At 38.9% G+C, this 16,344-nt stretch overlaps 1 protein-coding gene across 1 annotated transcript in view; it reads right to left on the bottom strand.

Moving 5' to 3' along the window:
* SMIM31 (small integral membrane protein 31) overlaps window positions 1–15,862 on the bottom strand; it is a 46,544-nt gene extending 30,682 nt beyond the window's left edge. Inside the window, exons 1-2 of the mRNA XM_032172246.1 lie at window positions 15,582–15,862; window positions 1,706–1,842 (exon numbers count right to left, since the gene is read on the bottom strand). Coding sequence (XP_032028137.1) covers window positions 1,706–1,817 — 112 coding nt within the window. The 5' untranslated portion in view covers window positions 1,818–1,842; window positions 15,582–15,862. The remainder of the gene's footprint in view (window positions 1–1,705; window positions 1,843–15,581) is intronic.
* Between the last annotated feature and the right edge of the window lie 482 nt (window positions 15,863–16,344).

The raw sequence follows: 16,344 nt of genomic DNA, 5'->3' as shown, positions 1-16,344 counted from the left end.
CAGTGGCACGATCTTGGCTCACTGCAAGCTCCGCCTCCCGGGTTCACGCCATTCTCCTACCTCAGCCTCCCGACTAGCTGAGACTACGGCACCCGCCACAATGCCCGGCTAATTTTTTGTATTTTTAGTAGAGACGGGGTTTCACCATGTTAGCCAGGATGGTCTCGGCCTCCTGACCTCGTGATCCACCCTCCTCGGCCTCCCAAAATGCTGGGATTACAGGCGTGAGCTACCGCGCCAGGCCTCAGGTATTTCTTTATAGCAGTGCAAGAATGAATTAATATAGCTCCTGATAAAAATTTCCATTGTTTTTTATGCTTATAGGCGAACAAGATAGTAAACAGTGTACTAAACTGGGAAAATCAGCCCTGCTTCATTCTAATTTCCACTACAGCTAAATAATTTCATTTTAATCAATTTTTAAGCCACCAAAATGAGACAACCATTTTTCCAGATTGAGTGGATTCTTTTTTAATTTTTAATTTTTGTTTTTTGAGACAGAGCCTTGCTCTGTCACCCAGGCTGGAGTGCAGTGGCGCAATCTCGGATTACTGCAACCTCTGCCTCCTGTGTTCAAGTGATTCTCCTGCCTCAGCCTCCTGAGTAGCTGGAGCTACGGGTGTGTGCTACCAAGCCCGGCTAATTTTTTTAATGGTATTTTTAGTAGAGACGGGGTTTCACTGTGTTAGCCAGGATGGTCTTGATCTCCTGATCTCGTGATCCGCCTGCCTTGGCCTCCCAAAGTGCTGGGATTACAGGCGTGTGTCACCGCGCCCAGCAAGTGGATTCTTTAAAATTTATGTCAAAGATGGAAAGAACCAAGGTAGAAGTAATCTGAGTTCCAAGATTGTATTAAGTGCCACGTCAGCCTTGAACTCACTACCTCCGGGCTTCCTGTCCTGGTGAGGGAAATACATTATTATGTAGTTAAAGTAACTGCTATTTTGGTTTTACTCTTTCAGCCAAACCCATTTTAAACTAACAGTGGAAACAATTGTGAGCAGGAAAAAGATTTTATAGATTCCAATTATGTTTCGCAATCTGCAAGTCAGCATGAACTGGAATGTCTATTTACTGCAGCTTTTTGTTTCCTAGTTATGATAGTGTTGTATGTCTATAGGATAGAATAGTCTTTTAATTCATAGACAGTACTTATTTTGTAGTCAAGAATTGATGGGATTGGGGATAAGCTACGAAGCACAAATACAATTTGCTTTTTATGTTTTTATCTTATTCTCTATGGATATATATAATTTCCTAATTATATATTTACACACACATATACACAAATAAATATAAATTTTTGGTTCCCAAATGTATCATTTCCCCAGTTATCAATTTTGTCTGAAATGTGGTGGGCCCTGAACTACTAAGCACAGTCATTTAAATTATATATTTCTCTTATTAACAATTGTTTTTACTGGCAATGAGGGAAAAAATGTGGTACTGGGTTTTTAAAATACTTCTACATAATTTTTTTAAATGTTTGGGCTTTACCAAGAACTCATTGAAAAATTCTAATCCTTTTCCTTTCTATGTATAGTTGAATGAACACACATACACACACACATGCCACAAAACAAAAACAAAGTTATCCTCACACACAGGATAGAAACCAAACCAAATCCCAACACACAGCAAGATGATAGGCAGGGAAAAGGACACAGTAGCCACAAAGAGCTTTTTTCTTTTTGTCTTTTTTTACCTTCATTACTGTCATCCGGAGTAGTATAGATGGAAGCCAGGGTAAATAAGGAAAAGATAACAAAAGCCAATAAAATGAATGCCATTTCCAAGTTGGTGTAGGGAAGCTCCATGAACTGCCACTGAAAACTTCTTCACCTACAATAGGAATAAAACATGGGCTCAGTATACTCTAATCCAGAGAGGGCTTGCTCAGCAATGATTTATTTTAGAATTCAACATGTGTGAGATTTACTAAAGCTTGTTAAAATACTTCCGTATACCTGGAACAATGTATTTGGCAGTGGCAAGAATGGACTGTGCTCTTGTTTTCTTGAAATTTGGCATAAAATTTCACTGTGTAGATTGGAAGAGAGCCTAGAAATCTGAATGGCAGAGTCAATTTACCTTTACACACCTTTGTGAGTTTTTCGACACAACTCTGGGAATAAAGATAAGGTATGCTGACATGCAACGAGCACTTAAATGGGACCAGGCACTTGAAAAACTTGAGCTATTACCTCCTTTAATCCTCATAATAACTCTGTAAGTGAGGTACCAGTATTGTCTCCATTTCATAAATGAAGGAACTGAAGCACTAAGATGTAACTTACCTTAAGTTATGCATCTAGTATATGGCAGAGGTGAAATGCCAACTCGGGCAATCTGGTTACAGAATCCTCACTCTTAATCGATATACTATACTGACACTCGACTAACCAACTAACCAACCAACCAGCCAACCAATCCCAAACCCACCGTAATGGTTAGGATCACGTTTTGCAAAAGCATTATGTGGATTGATTGGAGAGGAGTTTTTATGTTAGGTAGTAGAAGATACAGTGGGTTAAGTAAAGGTTAATGGAAAGAACTTAACGTCAAGATGAGAGCTTAGTCTTATTTCAAATGATATTAGAAGATGAATGTAAGGTCCTTAGTAGTAGGGAGACATGATGAAGCAGTATTTTGAGAATATTAATGGCATCTCCATGTAGAGGAGAGAATGAAGGAAGAGAATGGTAACTGGAGAAAACGCAGAGTGAGGTTTAGCTCTATGTTAGGATTTTAGCAGGAAGGATAGAGAGGAAGGGATAAAACTCAGAGCCTATTTGATGGAAAGGCAGAAGGATCTTGGCAGCTTGTTGGCTATATAGGGTGCAGAGGGTGCCCCAACATTAAAATGAAGTGCAGGGAGAAAGAGGAGAAACAAAGATCACTGGCCCCCAGAAGCATGTGTGAAATCGGTGGTAGAGAGTATTAATTCCTCAAACTTCCTTGTGGTTAGTAGGGATGCAGATGTACTCTCACATATTTGGCCATTCATCAATATTTGGAAAATCAATTGATCAACTTTATGCTTCTTCAGAGAATATGAAGACTATTAACTCTGGTAAAGCAGCACAGAGAATACGCTTATTTTTACTGTCAGTTTTCTGTGAGGACTCTTTCCTGAAGAAAAAATAAAAATAAAAACAGAAAAAATTGTGCCATCTAGTGGTTTTTAAGTGCTATAGGTCGGAGAAAGAAAGGATGAATTGCCCACACTCTCTAAAGATGTTTCATTATACATATGTGGTACCCTGTGCTCATGCAAAATGGTTTCTCCTATTCTCCAGTTTTGTCCTACGCCTAGAATATCAACAGATTTTAAGGTAGCTGTCTTTGAGAGGAGGCAGCTGTTAATGTTTTCTGGACACATAGCTCATATGTGGTGATTCCCTCCCTCCCTCCCTTCCTCTGGCAACCTGGTTACAGAATCCTCACTATTTTTTTTTTTTTTTTTTTGAGACAGACTGTTGCTCTGTCACCAAGGCTGGAGTGCAGTGGTGTGATCTCGGCTCACTGCAACCTCTGCCTCACGGCTTCAAGCAGTTCTCTGCCTCAGCTTCCCGAGTAGCTCCTTCCTTCCTCTCTCACTCTCTGTCTCTTTCTCTTTCCTTCTCTTCTTTCTCTTTTTTTTCTTCCTTTCTTTCTATCTTTCTTTCTTTCTTTCTTTCTTTCTTTCTTTCTTTCTTTCTTTCTTTTCTTTCTTTCTTTCTTCTTTCTTTCTTTCAGACAAAGTCTTGCTCTGTTGCCCAGGCTGGAGAGCAATGGCATGATCACAGTTACTACAGCCTCAGCCTTTTGGGCTCGAGCAACCCTCCCATTTCAGTCTCCAGAATAGCTGGGGCTACAGGCATGCACTAGCACACCCAGCTAATTTTTTGATTTTTTTTTGTAGAGACAAGGTCTCGTTATGTTGCCCAGGCTGGTCTCAAACTCCTGGGTTCAAGCGATCACCCACCTCGCCTCCCAAAGTGCTGAGATTACAGGCGTAGCCACCGCATCTGGCCCTGTGATGCATTATTTCTAGCTCAGTATCCTAGATGCTGTCATTCTAGGCATAATAAACACAAAATAATGGTCTTTGAATTTTTAGTAGTAATTGAAAGTTAGGGGAAAAGACATAGTGGGATAATAGATATTGTCAGACATCTATGACTATGGAACTTGGAACCTGTCTACCTTCTCATCAAGTGCTCAGGGCAAAGAGCCCTTGACCAGGAGCTCTCCACAGCTATGCCCTAAATTCCAGAAGAAGTGATTTCTGCATAAATAAACCAGCCAAGAGTTATTTTCTAAATGCAAAGATGATGCTTCTGGTGCCTACACAGTTCCCATTCTTGCGTATCCTTGATGGAGCATCTGAAGAACAGTTGGTTTTACAGTCTGCATTTATTTCTTCCTGGGTTGTGTATCTGTAATCTGTTCTCTGGACGTTTTCTCCATCTCAGCTTACTTGGTGCAAAAATGTATCACTTGTTCCCTGCAGCTTCTCTAAGGGTTAGGACCAATTGAAATTATTATCTAGTAACAGATAGTAGGTAAATCATATACTTTTTTGTATGATAAAAATTAATCTAACTCCTTTTATCATATATTCTATCACATTTAAGCTTATCTAAGCTTAGTTAAGTTAAAATCATTTACTAGTGACTAAAGCATGCGTTCCTTGATATGTCATTATTTCTTAGATAATTTAGGAAACAGATTAAATTCAGACATTATCTTCTTGATTTAAGGAGGGAAATGGGTCATTAGACTATCCCAAGCCTACCATTCTGTATTCCTACTATCCTTCAGCATCGTGAAGGGAATCATCTTTATAAATGTAAATCAGATCCATTCCTCTTCTACTTAACTAGCCCATGGCTTCCCTTGGAATAAAATTCAAACTCCCAGTTCTTCCCTACTAGGCCCCCATCACCTGCCCCACATCCCGTCTGATGGTAGCATGTGTGAGAGTTTGCATGCTCCTGCACTGACCTTGCTTGTGTTCCTTGCCCTGCTAATCTCATCCTCTCTTCCTCCTGCCTGAGAATCTCCTCTACATTCTCATTTGTCTGCTTTCTCTGTGTCTTCTCTTCAGTTCAAGCAACACCTCCCCACAGAGGCATTTCTTGACTTCTAATCTAAGCCAGGTTCTCAGCACTGTTTTATTTTCATCGCAGCTATTCTCCACTGCATTTTTTTCTTTTTTGAGATGGAGTCTTGCTCTGTCACCAGGCTGGAGTGCAGTGGCACGATCTCAGCTCACTACAACCTCCGCTTCCCGGGTTCAAGCGATTCTTCTGCCTCAGCCTCCCGAGAAGCTGGGACTACAGGTGCATGCCACCACGCCTGGCTAGTTTTTTGTATTTTTAGTAGAGATGGGGTTTCACCGTGTTGGCCAGGATGATCTCGATCTCCTGATCTCGTGATCCGCCTGCCTCAGCCTCCCAAAGTGCTGGGATTACAGATGTGAGCCACTGTGCCTGGCTGCATTTTTTTGTTATTGTTTGTCTGTCTTTCCCCATTAAAGTTCTATGAAAGCAGGCTGCTTTGTTTATCTCCGTACCTATAGGGCTTAGAAAAATGACTGGCAGATAGTACATTTTCCCATAAGTGTTCATTGAGTGACCAGAAACGAGTGGATGCAAGCAGCAGCGAAGAACGCAATTTGATGCAAAAATCTGAATTTCACAGCTGCGAATGGAAACTCTGGATTGAAGATGTATTTGGAAATCTCAGCGGCATCAAGCACTCTATTACTTGAGAAAATCCCACCCAGAGGACAAGAAGTATATTTTGAAAATGGCTTTAAGGTTTCCGTAAAACAGGCAGCGTGGTTGGGATTGATGGTTTTTCTTGCTGCTATTGCCCTCACGGGGGAGATGTGTTTCCTTTCCTTTGTTGCTTTATTTTTCTGTCTCATGGTTGCTGACCGAGCTCACTGCCCTCTTTGTGCACCATCCATTCATTCTCTTGTGGCTCCCTTGAGTGCTGTTATGATTGCTTGGGGACAGCATGGAACATGCTCTTCTTATTGGGTCTCCTTCCTATTGTAGATGCTGTGTGCATGCATCAAGGGCCAAAGGGACTGGGTAAAATGACTGCCTTTATCTAAAGAAAAATCTGCCAGAGTAAAAATAAAGGGCTTATTTACAGGAAGTAAATGCACTTTTCTGGGCAGTGGGAATTTAGTGTTTTGAATTCTTACAGCCTGCTACATTAGAAAACTATGGGCTGAAAAAAGTTCTGTGAGATACTGCAGTGCCCACTCCCCCCTTGCCTTCAAAGGCCTTGTGGAAGAAGTCTAAAGGCTACTAACCAACGTGCATGCCACTTCTGTTGCTTACTGGATTTATCTGCCTTTTTTTTTTTTTTTTTTCTGAGACAAAGTATCCCTTCTTTAAAAATTCTGAACAAGACTCACCTGCTGCATTGAATGCTTACCTAATTTAAATAATCTGAAACCCGTGGCACTTTTTTCTGTTTTATCTGTGGGAGGGTGGCTCTGTCATGGTGTAAATCCTGTCTACGAAACAAAGCCTTGAATTATCCCGTCCATCTGTGAAATGCTCATTAGTCTCTGCATATGGTTTCTGAATTACGTATTCACCTTGAAGGCTCATACAGGCAGAAAACTGTTTTTCTTATTTACTTCCTGACACTAAGTACTTGGCAAATCACGCTTGCTGAATGACAAACGATGTGTCCCAGCTCCTGTCATTGCTGTCACTACTTGACATTTCAACCTGCTACATGTCTCTTTGATTTTCTCAATCTTTCTTTTTGGATGGGTCCCCTATCATGTTGCCTTCCTCTGTTTCTTCAGGCAACTCCATGTTTCAAGTCTTCTGGTCAAACTCTGAACAAAAAGCCATCTTGTCCTTGAGAACTTTCCTCCAAATAAAGTTTCAGGTTTGGAAAGAAAATAAAAAATCACCTTGTCCAGACACCATACAATGATTGAATTTTCCCTAAACTGTTTTGGTGAAATAGATGCCCAGCCTGAATTCCTCTAGTGATGAGGAACTCACTATCATTGGAGGCAATCCGTTTAATCTCTGGATAACCCTGCTCTTTAGAAAACTCTATATGAGCTACAATTCTGTTCCTTTTAACTATTACCACGTGATTCCTAAATACAGAACAAAAAGTTCTTCTTTTATGAGAGGGGTCCTCAAATATTTGAAGACCAGGAATTTGTCATGTTGCCTGGGCTTTTTTTCCTTTGTCTAGACAAATATTCTTCATATGACATAATTCTGTGTCCTTTGTCACTTTTGATTCCTCTCCTTTACTTCCAAATCCCTCTAAAGTGGAGTAACCAAGCTGAAGGCAATATTTTGAATTAGGTTGACTGGATTCCAGTAAGGCAACAGCACCCACCACATTTTTTTCTTTTTTTTTGAGATGGAGTCTCTCTCTGTTGCCAGGCTGTAGTGCGGTGGCGCGATCTTGGCTCACTGCAACCTCCGCCTCCCGGGTTCAAGCGATTCTCCTGCCTCAGCCTCCTGAGTAGCTGGGACTACAGGCACACACCACCACGCTCAGCTAATTTTTGTATTTTTAGTAGAGACAGGATTTCACCATGTTGGCCAGGATGGTCTTGATCTCTTGACCTCATGATCTGCCCGCCTCAGCCTCCCAAAGTGCTGAGATTACAGGTGTGAGCCACTGTGCTCCGCCACACCCACCACATTTTAACTCAATGGTCTGGTTGCCAGTAAGGCCTCATTTAAAAAACCATGTAATATAGGGCAATCCATGCCTCCAGTGATAGTGAGTTCCTCATCACTAGAGGAATTCAGCCTGGACATCTATTTGACCAAAAGAGCTTAGGGAATATTCAACAATTGTTAGTTTTCAATTTATTTAATATCACTTTCTGAGTTTCTAAAGGATGATTTAAAAATTACAGTTATTAATTTTTGTGATTATAAATATATGATTATAAATAATATGTTGAAGAATTTTGGAAGCCAAAGATAGATATAGCACTTCCTATCTACTGTTATTTTTCTTATCTCACAGAATATTTGAAGATTCCTTTGGCTTTATGTCAACCACAAGGTTTTTTCTCCCCAATTTTATTGAGGTATAATTGGCAAATAAAAATTGTATACAGTTAAGGTGTACAACTTGATTTTTTCATATATACACACACCCACTATGTTAATAAGCAGGTGTTCTATGCCTTCTTTTAAATCTTTGGCAAAAACATTGCCTGAAACAAGATTATCTTTTCCATAAGAACAAGCTAAATGTACTGTGTTGAATTTGCTTAACCTGTAAGCTTAGGAGACTGATTTTTAGAGTTTTAGGGAGGATCACATGTGAAATAAAGAACTTTGAACAGTGTCTGGTACTTGGTGAATGCTCAATCATACAGTCATTGAGATTCATCCCCTTCCTGTGTCACTATAGGAATTCTGAAGTTTAATTCACTATTGCAGATTTATTCTTTAAAAAGTTTTTTTCTTTAATTTTAGCCTGAATTTCTTTTTGGTTCATTTTTTAAAATTCCGAGATGTAAAATGTCTTTTAAAAGACATTCTCATCCTTCCTGATGTACACTTTAGTTTTCAATTTATTTAATAACACTTTGAGTTTCTAAAGGATGATTTAAAAATTCCAGTTATTAATTTTTGTGATTATAGATAATATAACATGCTGAAGAATTTTGGAAACTAAAGAGAATAGGAAGTAGGAAATAAAATCATGGAAGGGTTTGTGTTTTTATTTTGATATTCTCATTTAATGAATTGAATTATTGAGGCAATGGGCATTTATAAGGTTGAAAGAAGCATTGCCAAATTTGCAAGTCTCTAAGGTATAGGTTTACTAAAGTTCTTTTCCCCTTCATAAGGGTATATACACCGTATATAACGTTGTGAATAATAACTTTCATTTTTTTATTTCTGCCTTTTGTCTTTAACTAGGTATTCATCCCCTAAGCAAAACAATTAGAATTCTTTTGTGCTTGAAAAATATTAGAGCTCCAAAGTCACTTTAACTTGGGGTCATTAGAGCTTCATTTTGCCCAAGGAGAGCATGAATTCAGGTATCTTTAGGTTTTCCCCTTTCGTGTTCTTCAAAGCGTTTCATTCTTCTAGGCAGAATGGAATCACATAAACTCACCCACAACTGTGTAGCTCTGATGCTCTCAATCTGATAGGTGAAGTGTGCACTGAATATAAGCAAATGTTCTATACATCGTTTTATAGCAGCATTGTCAGCTCTGATTAGATACTGAATACTTTCTTTCTTTCTTTTTTTTTTTTTTTTTTTTGAGACAGGGTCTTACTCTGTTGCCCAGGCTGGAGTACAGTGATGCGATCTTGGTTCACCACAACCTCTGCTTCCTGGGTTCAAAAAATATATATTTTTTTGTATTTTTAGTAGAGATGGGGTTTCGGCCTGTTGCCCAGGCTGGTCTCAAATCTTGACCTCAAGTAATCTGCCTGCCTTGGCTTCCCAAAGTGCTAGGATTATAGGTGTGAGCCACCAAGCCTGGCCAGATATTGAATACTTTCAATCATTTGATTGAATTAAACATTTATTGAGTCATCTTGGTTGAATTAGATATTTGGGCTTTACTTAGAACATTATACCTTATTCCCAATTCCTTGACTTTCTATTGATGTTAGGTGTATCTCCAGTCTTTAGGATCCCTAAAATTTTGCAGAGATTATTCTGTTTTTGCCCATGCTTGCTATCCATTTTAAGGAAGATATATTTATAGTCCCCTTTCAGTCATAAGCTTCACACCCCAAAGTTCCTATTTCAGGTTGCCAGCAGTTTCCCATTTCACAACCACTAGACCCTGCAGAGTGAGCTCTGTGTGAGCCTTGGGGGTGGTGGCATTGGAGAGGTGGGGTGGCTCCCTCACATTTCTCCTCCCTTCTGCTGACATTGGCTGAGCTAGCAGGAGCTCTGGAAGTGGGAGCTGATGCAAAGCATCAGAGACCTGATTATTTATTTATTTATTTATTTATTTATTTATTTATTTATTTGAGGTGGAGTCTCGCTCTGTCACCCAGGTTAGAGTGCAGTGGCGGGATCTTGGCTCACTTCAACCTCCACCTCCTGGGTTCAAGCAATTCTCTGCCTCAGCCTCCTGAGTAGATGGGATTACAGGCACCAGCCACCACACCTGGCTAATTTTTTTTTTTTTTTTTGTATTTTTAGTAGAGACGGGGTTTCACCATCTTGGCCAGGCTGGTCTTGAACTCCTGACCTCATGAGACACCCTCTTCAGCCTCCCAAAGTGCTGGGATTACAGGCATGAGCCACATTGCCCAGCCAGAGACCTTATTAAACTGAATCTTATGAACAGGGTGGAGATCACCTGTCGCAACCCAAGTATAACTATGACGGTGGGCCACTGGGCTGCTGGACAGTAGAACTGACCCAACTCTTTGCAACTACAGACTCTACTGTAGGCATGAGGAATTGACTGTGGCTTCTTTTATAATGTGAATCAGTGTTGTAATTTCTATTTTGCTAGGTTTCAAAGGGCAGAAACTGTAACTACCTCGCCAAGGTTCAAAGGTGATTTATGAATTTTTTTAAGATAAGGATGAATGACTTAGAGTTAAGATGATTATGTAAAGAATAAAAATCAATTTAAGAAAATCGTTCTATTTGTTTTCTAGAACTCTTAAATTGTTGATTTACTTCTTCACAGTAGAAAGACTATTTCTCTGATAAAGTTATGCTATGGCATAAAGATAAATTATTAGTAAATCCTGTGATTTTCTTTTAAATGAAAAATTGACACTCAAATACTACTATATTTGAAAATATGGTTGGTTTCAAAATGGGAAAAATAACCAAGGCATTTAATTCTTTGGCTTAGAATGGTAATAAAAAATTTATCGTAAATGGGCAATTGGCTTTGAGAAAATATGTAATATTTTTAAACTTCAAGAAACTTAAGAGATTTAACTGGACAAAGATCTCATGCATCCTTGGACTTGTATATACTATTTCTCAAACTTAATGTGTTTAAAACAGAATTCCTTCTTTATCTCACCGCCTTTATTTCCCTTTTCATTTGACAGCAGCTCCATGTTTCTAGTTGTTCAGGATAAAATCCTCAAAGTCATCCTTGACTCCTATCTTTCTTTCACAGTTTATGTCCTCTTCTATCAAGAAATCCTATTGGCTTTGTCTTTTTTTTTTTTTTTTTTTTGGTGGAGTCTCACTCCGTTGCCCAGGCTGGAGCATAGTGGCATGATCTCAGCTCACTGCAACGTCTACTTTCCAGGTTCAAGTGATCCTCCCACCTCAGCCTCCTGAATAGCTAGGATTCCAGGCGCCCACCACCACACCTGGCTCATGTTTGTATTTTTTTTTTTTTTTTTAGTAGAGTTGGGGTTTCACCATGTTGGCCAGGCTAGTCTTGAACTCCTGACCTCAAGTGATCCACCTGCCTTGGCCTCCCAAAGTGCTGGGATTACAAGCATGAGCCACCAGGCCTGGCCTCTATTGGCTTTATCTTCAACATATATTCAGAATCCCACCACTTCCATTGCAACCACCCTGATTTGAAGCACTACTACTCATGAAGTTTAACGAAATAGGGTCTTAACTGATCTCTCAACTTCTCCCTTTGCTTTTCTTTCTACCCTTAAGACAGCATTTTAAGATTGTAAGGCATACTACATTGCCTATCTGGTCAACACTCTATTACGGCTTTTATTTCACTCAGATTAAAAGCCAGCATCCTTGTAAATGTCCTGTTGGAAGACCCTAAATTATCTGGTCCTGCTTTGTCTCTGACTTTCTCTCCTACTTTGCTCCCGTCATTTGCTCCATTCTAGGTGCACTATCCTCCTGGCTTTTGCTCCTTCACCCCAGGCATATTTCCACCAGAGGGCTTTTGTACTGGCTATTCTCTTTACCTGGAATGCGCTTCTCTGCAGACCTGAATGGCTTACCCTCTTACCTCCTTCAAGCGTTTGCTGAGACGTCTTACTTTCTCAGTGTGGTCTACTCTCACCATCATATTAAAAGTTGGAACTCCCCCCAGTCTCCTTAGCCTGCTTTGTTATATTTTTGCAAAGCAATTATTACCTTCTAATCTTTACTTATTTATTATACTTATTGTTTAGTATAATAGAATTTAAGCTTCACAAGGGCAAGGATTTTTGTGTGTTTTGTTTGCTGAGCCTAGAACAGTGCTTGGAATAGTACCTGGCTAGTGGGAGGAGCTCAATTAGTATTTACCAATATGATTCAGTGAATGAATGAATGAAGATCTAATGAAGTGGATACAGATTTGCCTAGTGGAATGATACCCCATTGATAGGGATATCTTAAGGTCACTATAAAAATAAATTTGATAGGGAGTTTAGTTGAATGGAAAAAGCTTACCCATTTGAGTCATACCTGACTGTAGCCCCTGGCACTTACAGATACAGTTTTTGTATTTTTGACATAAGAATAATATCTATTCTCGGGGGTTGTTGTGAGGATTAAATTAATTAACATACTTAACATACCAAATGAAGTAACTGATACATTGTAGGACCTCACAAAATGATAGCTATTATTATTAGCAGTTTCCTCTTCCATGGAAAGATTGTGAGGAGCTCTCACAAGATGAGTGCATTCTATCAAACACTTAAGGAAAAAAAATTTACATAAAATCAGAAAATAGAGGCAGAGGAAATAATTCCTAATCATTTTATGAGGCCTGGATTAGTTCTGATATCCAAAACGGGCAGACTTTACAAAAACAATAACAAAAGTAAATTGCAGACTAATATTCTTAATGTACATAGACACAAAAATCCTAATAAGATGATAGCAAATGAAATCCAGCAATGTACATAAAAGGATACTATAATGATTAAGTAGGGTTTATCCCAGCGTCGGCTTAACATTTGGAATTCAATCACTGTAATGTTCTCTATTAACAGAATAAAGCAGAAAAACTACATATATGAGGCAGGGCATGGTGGCTCATGCCTGTATTCCTAGCACTTTGGGAGGCCAAGGCAGGTGGATCACGAGTTCAGGGGGACAGAGTGAGACTCCGTCTAAAAAAAAAAAACAAAAAACTACATGTATGGTCATTTCCATAAATACTGACAAGGCATTTGAAAAAACTTAACACTCTTCATGATAAAAATGCCCAGAAAGTTAGGAATAAAAATGATCTTCCTCAATTTGGTAAAGGACATCTATGAAAAACCTAGAGCTAACACCATACTTAAAGGTGAACTGTTGAATCCTTTGCCCCTAAGCAACAATATTTACTTCAGTCATTTCTATTGAACTTATACTGAAGGCTTTAGCCAATGCAATGAAGTTAGAAATAAAAATTTAAAAGCCTAAAGATCATAACTTAATAAGTAAAACAAACTCTATTTTTAGATGATATGATTGTTTATGTAAAAAAATCCTAAGAATTTTATAAGGTAACTATTAGAATTTAGTAACATCTTAGGATACAAAGTCAATATTGAAAAATCAATTGCATTTCTATATATTGGCTTCGATAATTGTAAAATAAAACATAACAATTATATTTTAAATAGAATTCAATAATTTAAAAATAAATTAACAAAAAATACAGAAGACATATATACTTAAAACTATAAAACACTGCTGTCAGAAATAAAATATCTAAATAAATTTTCAGTGTTTTTTTTTTTTTTGAGATGGAGTCTCCCTCTGTCGCCCAGGCTGGAGTGCAGTGGCGCGATCTCTGCTTACTGCAAGCTCTGCCTCCTGGGTTCACGCCATTCTCCTGCCTCAGCCTCCCAAGTAGCTGGGACTACAGGTGCCCGCCACCACGCCCGGCTAATTTTTTTGTATTTTTAGTAGAGACGAGGTTTCACCATGTTAGCCAGGATAGTCTCAATCTCCTGACCTTGTGATCCGCCCGCCTTGGCCTCCCAAAGTGCTGGGATTACAGGCGTGAGCCACCGTGCCCGGCCTATTATAACTTTTTAAAGTTTCCTTTTTAAAAAAATTTTACTTTAAGTTCTGGGATACATGTGCAGAGATGTTCTCTATATCTTGACAGGGGTTTGGATTACATAGATGTATGTATCCATTAAAATTCATCAAATCATAACACTAATGATTTGTACATTTCACTCTAATTGAATTTTATCTCAAGAAAATAGTTAAACAAGTATTGATTTCTAGTTAGTGATAGACTTTCCTAAATGTTTAGGGGTAAAGTTTACTGAGGTCTTCAACTTTAAAAGGTATAAAAATAAAGAAGGTGAATCAGTGGATGTACAGACAGATGGATATTAGATAATATGTAAAGAAGCCAATATAGCAAAATGTTAATTGTACAATCTACATGGAAGGCATTTGGATGTTCATGATATAATTATTTCAATTTTTCTCTGTTTGAACAATTTTCATAACAAAGTGTTGGGAACTAAAAGGCTTTGCTACTACTGCATTCCAAATAATTTTTTAAATTGTTAATGACGTAATTGCTAGTCTCTGTCCCACCAGAGACTGGTGTGAAACTGGGTGCGTTTTTTATATTTTATCACATGGGACAAAAGGCAAATCAGTAACATCAGTTTCATTCAATTTCAATTTTCAAGGCATACCCCATAATATTTCAGCTCAGATTTGCGGGTTGAATATCTAGAACAAAACAATGCTGGCCACAGATTTCCCTCCCCTCCCCTCCTCTCCCCTCCCCTCCCCTCCCCTCCCCTCCCCTTTTCTGTCCTTTCTTCTCCTTTCCTTTCTTTTTGAGACAGAGTCTCCCTCTGTAGCACAGGCTGGAGTGCAGTAGTGTGGTCTCGGTTCATGGCAACCTCTGCTTCCCGGGTTCAAGTGGTTCTCCTGCCTCAGCCTCCCGAGTAGCTGGGATTACAGGCACACACCACTGTTTCCAGCTAACTTTTGCATTTTTAGTAGACACAGGGTTTCACCATTTTGGCCAGGCTGGTGTTAAACTACTGACCTCAAGTGATCTGCCTGTCTTGGCCTCCCAAAGTACTGGGATTATAGGCATGAGCCACCGCACCGGGCTGTGGCTGTGGATGATAGAAAAATATTTCTATCATCAGATTTATGTTATTAAAAGCCTTTAGAAACTCAGGAGGAAATACTGTCATTTATCTGCTTTTAACCTTAAACTTGAAATAAATAATTATTTAACTATATCCCTTTAAAATATTTCCTTTGAAATTATTTCCTGCTTTCACCAAAATATGGTACCATATTTTCAGTAGTAGAAAAGTGTAAGAACTGAGTGAAATCGTATGATTTAATTTAATTTGGTTAATTCTAGCTTGGAATTAAATAAAAATACATATCTTCTGGGTTTGGAAAAAAACAAAACTAGGACAAATAAACCAAACATAGCAAAAGAGAAGAAAAATATTCTGAGGGGGAGTTGTTCTACAAAACAGAAAATTTTCCTTCCCTCTTTAGCCATTTTTTTTTAACAGAAAAAAAAAAAAAAAATCTCCAGGAAAGAACAATAAGTAAAATTTCTTAGCTGTGGCAATTAAATATTACATTTCTAGTCAATATGAATTAGTAAAAAAAAAAAAAAAGAGTTTTGAGGTAAATAAAATAGAGGATTTATAAAAACTTACCAGAAGCATTCCTGTCCCTGAGAATGGCTAGGAAGGAACCCGTGAGTCCGATTCAAACAGAGTCTTCAGTGTCTTGGGATTTGGGACTGAATGGCCTGTGTCTGTTAATGAACATTTTCACTGAACGCTACCAGGCCATGAAAATGTAGGCACTTCCTGATGCCACTTCACTAACCAAGGCTTACTAATGTCTTAGCCAGAGTTTTAATCAGGACTTGACTAAGGGGAATCTGTACCTCCAAAAAAGAAAATCTTCCCTTGTGAAGGATCAAGAAGGAAACAGGAAACTGTAATGAAACGTAGTTATTTACTTTTTCTGTCACCCAACCATCTGTAAATACCACTACTATACACAGTTCTGAGCAAACAACGATTGTGCTTTGGTTGACAGACAAGAAATTCAACAGGTAGTTTATAGGAGTGACGTGTCTGAACACAGGTCAATTTCTACAGTATTCTTTAATGTCTTTAATGATAACAGGCAAGCCGAATACATGAGAGTTTGGTAAATAATTAACTTTTCAACCACAGTTTATCTTGGGACTTCACAGCTACTTGTCAGCTTTTGTCTTTGGTTTTTTTTTTTTTTTTAGACGAACCCTCGTTCTCTCGCCCAGGCTGGAGTGCAGTGGGGCGATCTCGGCTCACTGCAAGCTCTGCCTCCCGGGTTCACGCCATTCTCCTGCCTCAGCCTCCTGAGTAGCTGGGACTACAGGCGCCCGCCACCGCGCCCGGCTAATTTTTTGTATTTTTAGTAGAGACG

This window comes from Hylobates moloch, unplaced genomic scaffold, assembly GCF_009828535.3.
Source record: "Hylobates moloch isolate HMO894 unplaced genomic scaffold, HMol_V3 SCAFFOLD_3, whole genome shotgun sequence".
Lineage (NCBI taxonomy): Eukaryota > Metazoa > Chordata > Mammalia > Primates > Hylobatidae > Hylobates > Hylobates moloch.
The sequence above is the reverse complement of the archived record's forward strand: the minus strand, read 5'-3'. Positions and strand labels throughout refer to the sequence as shown.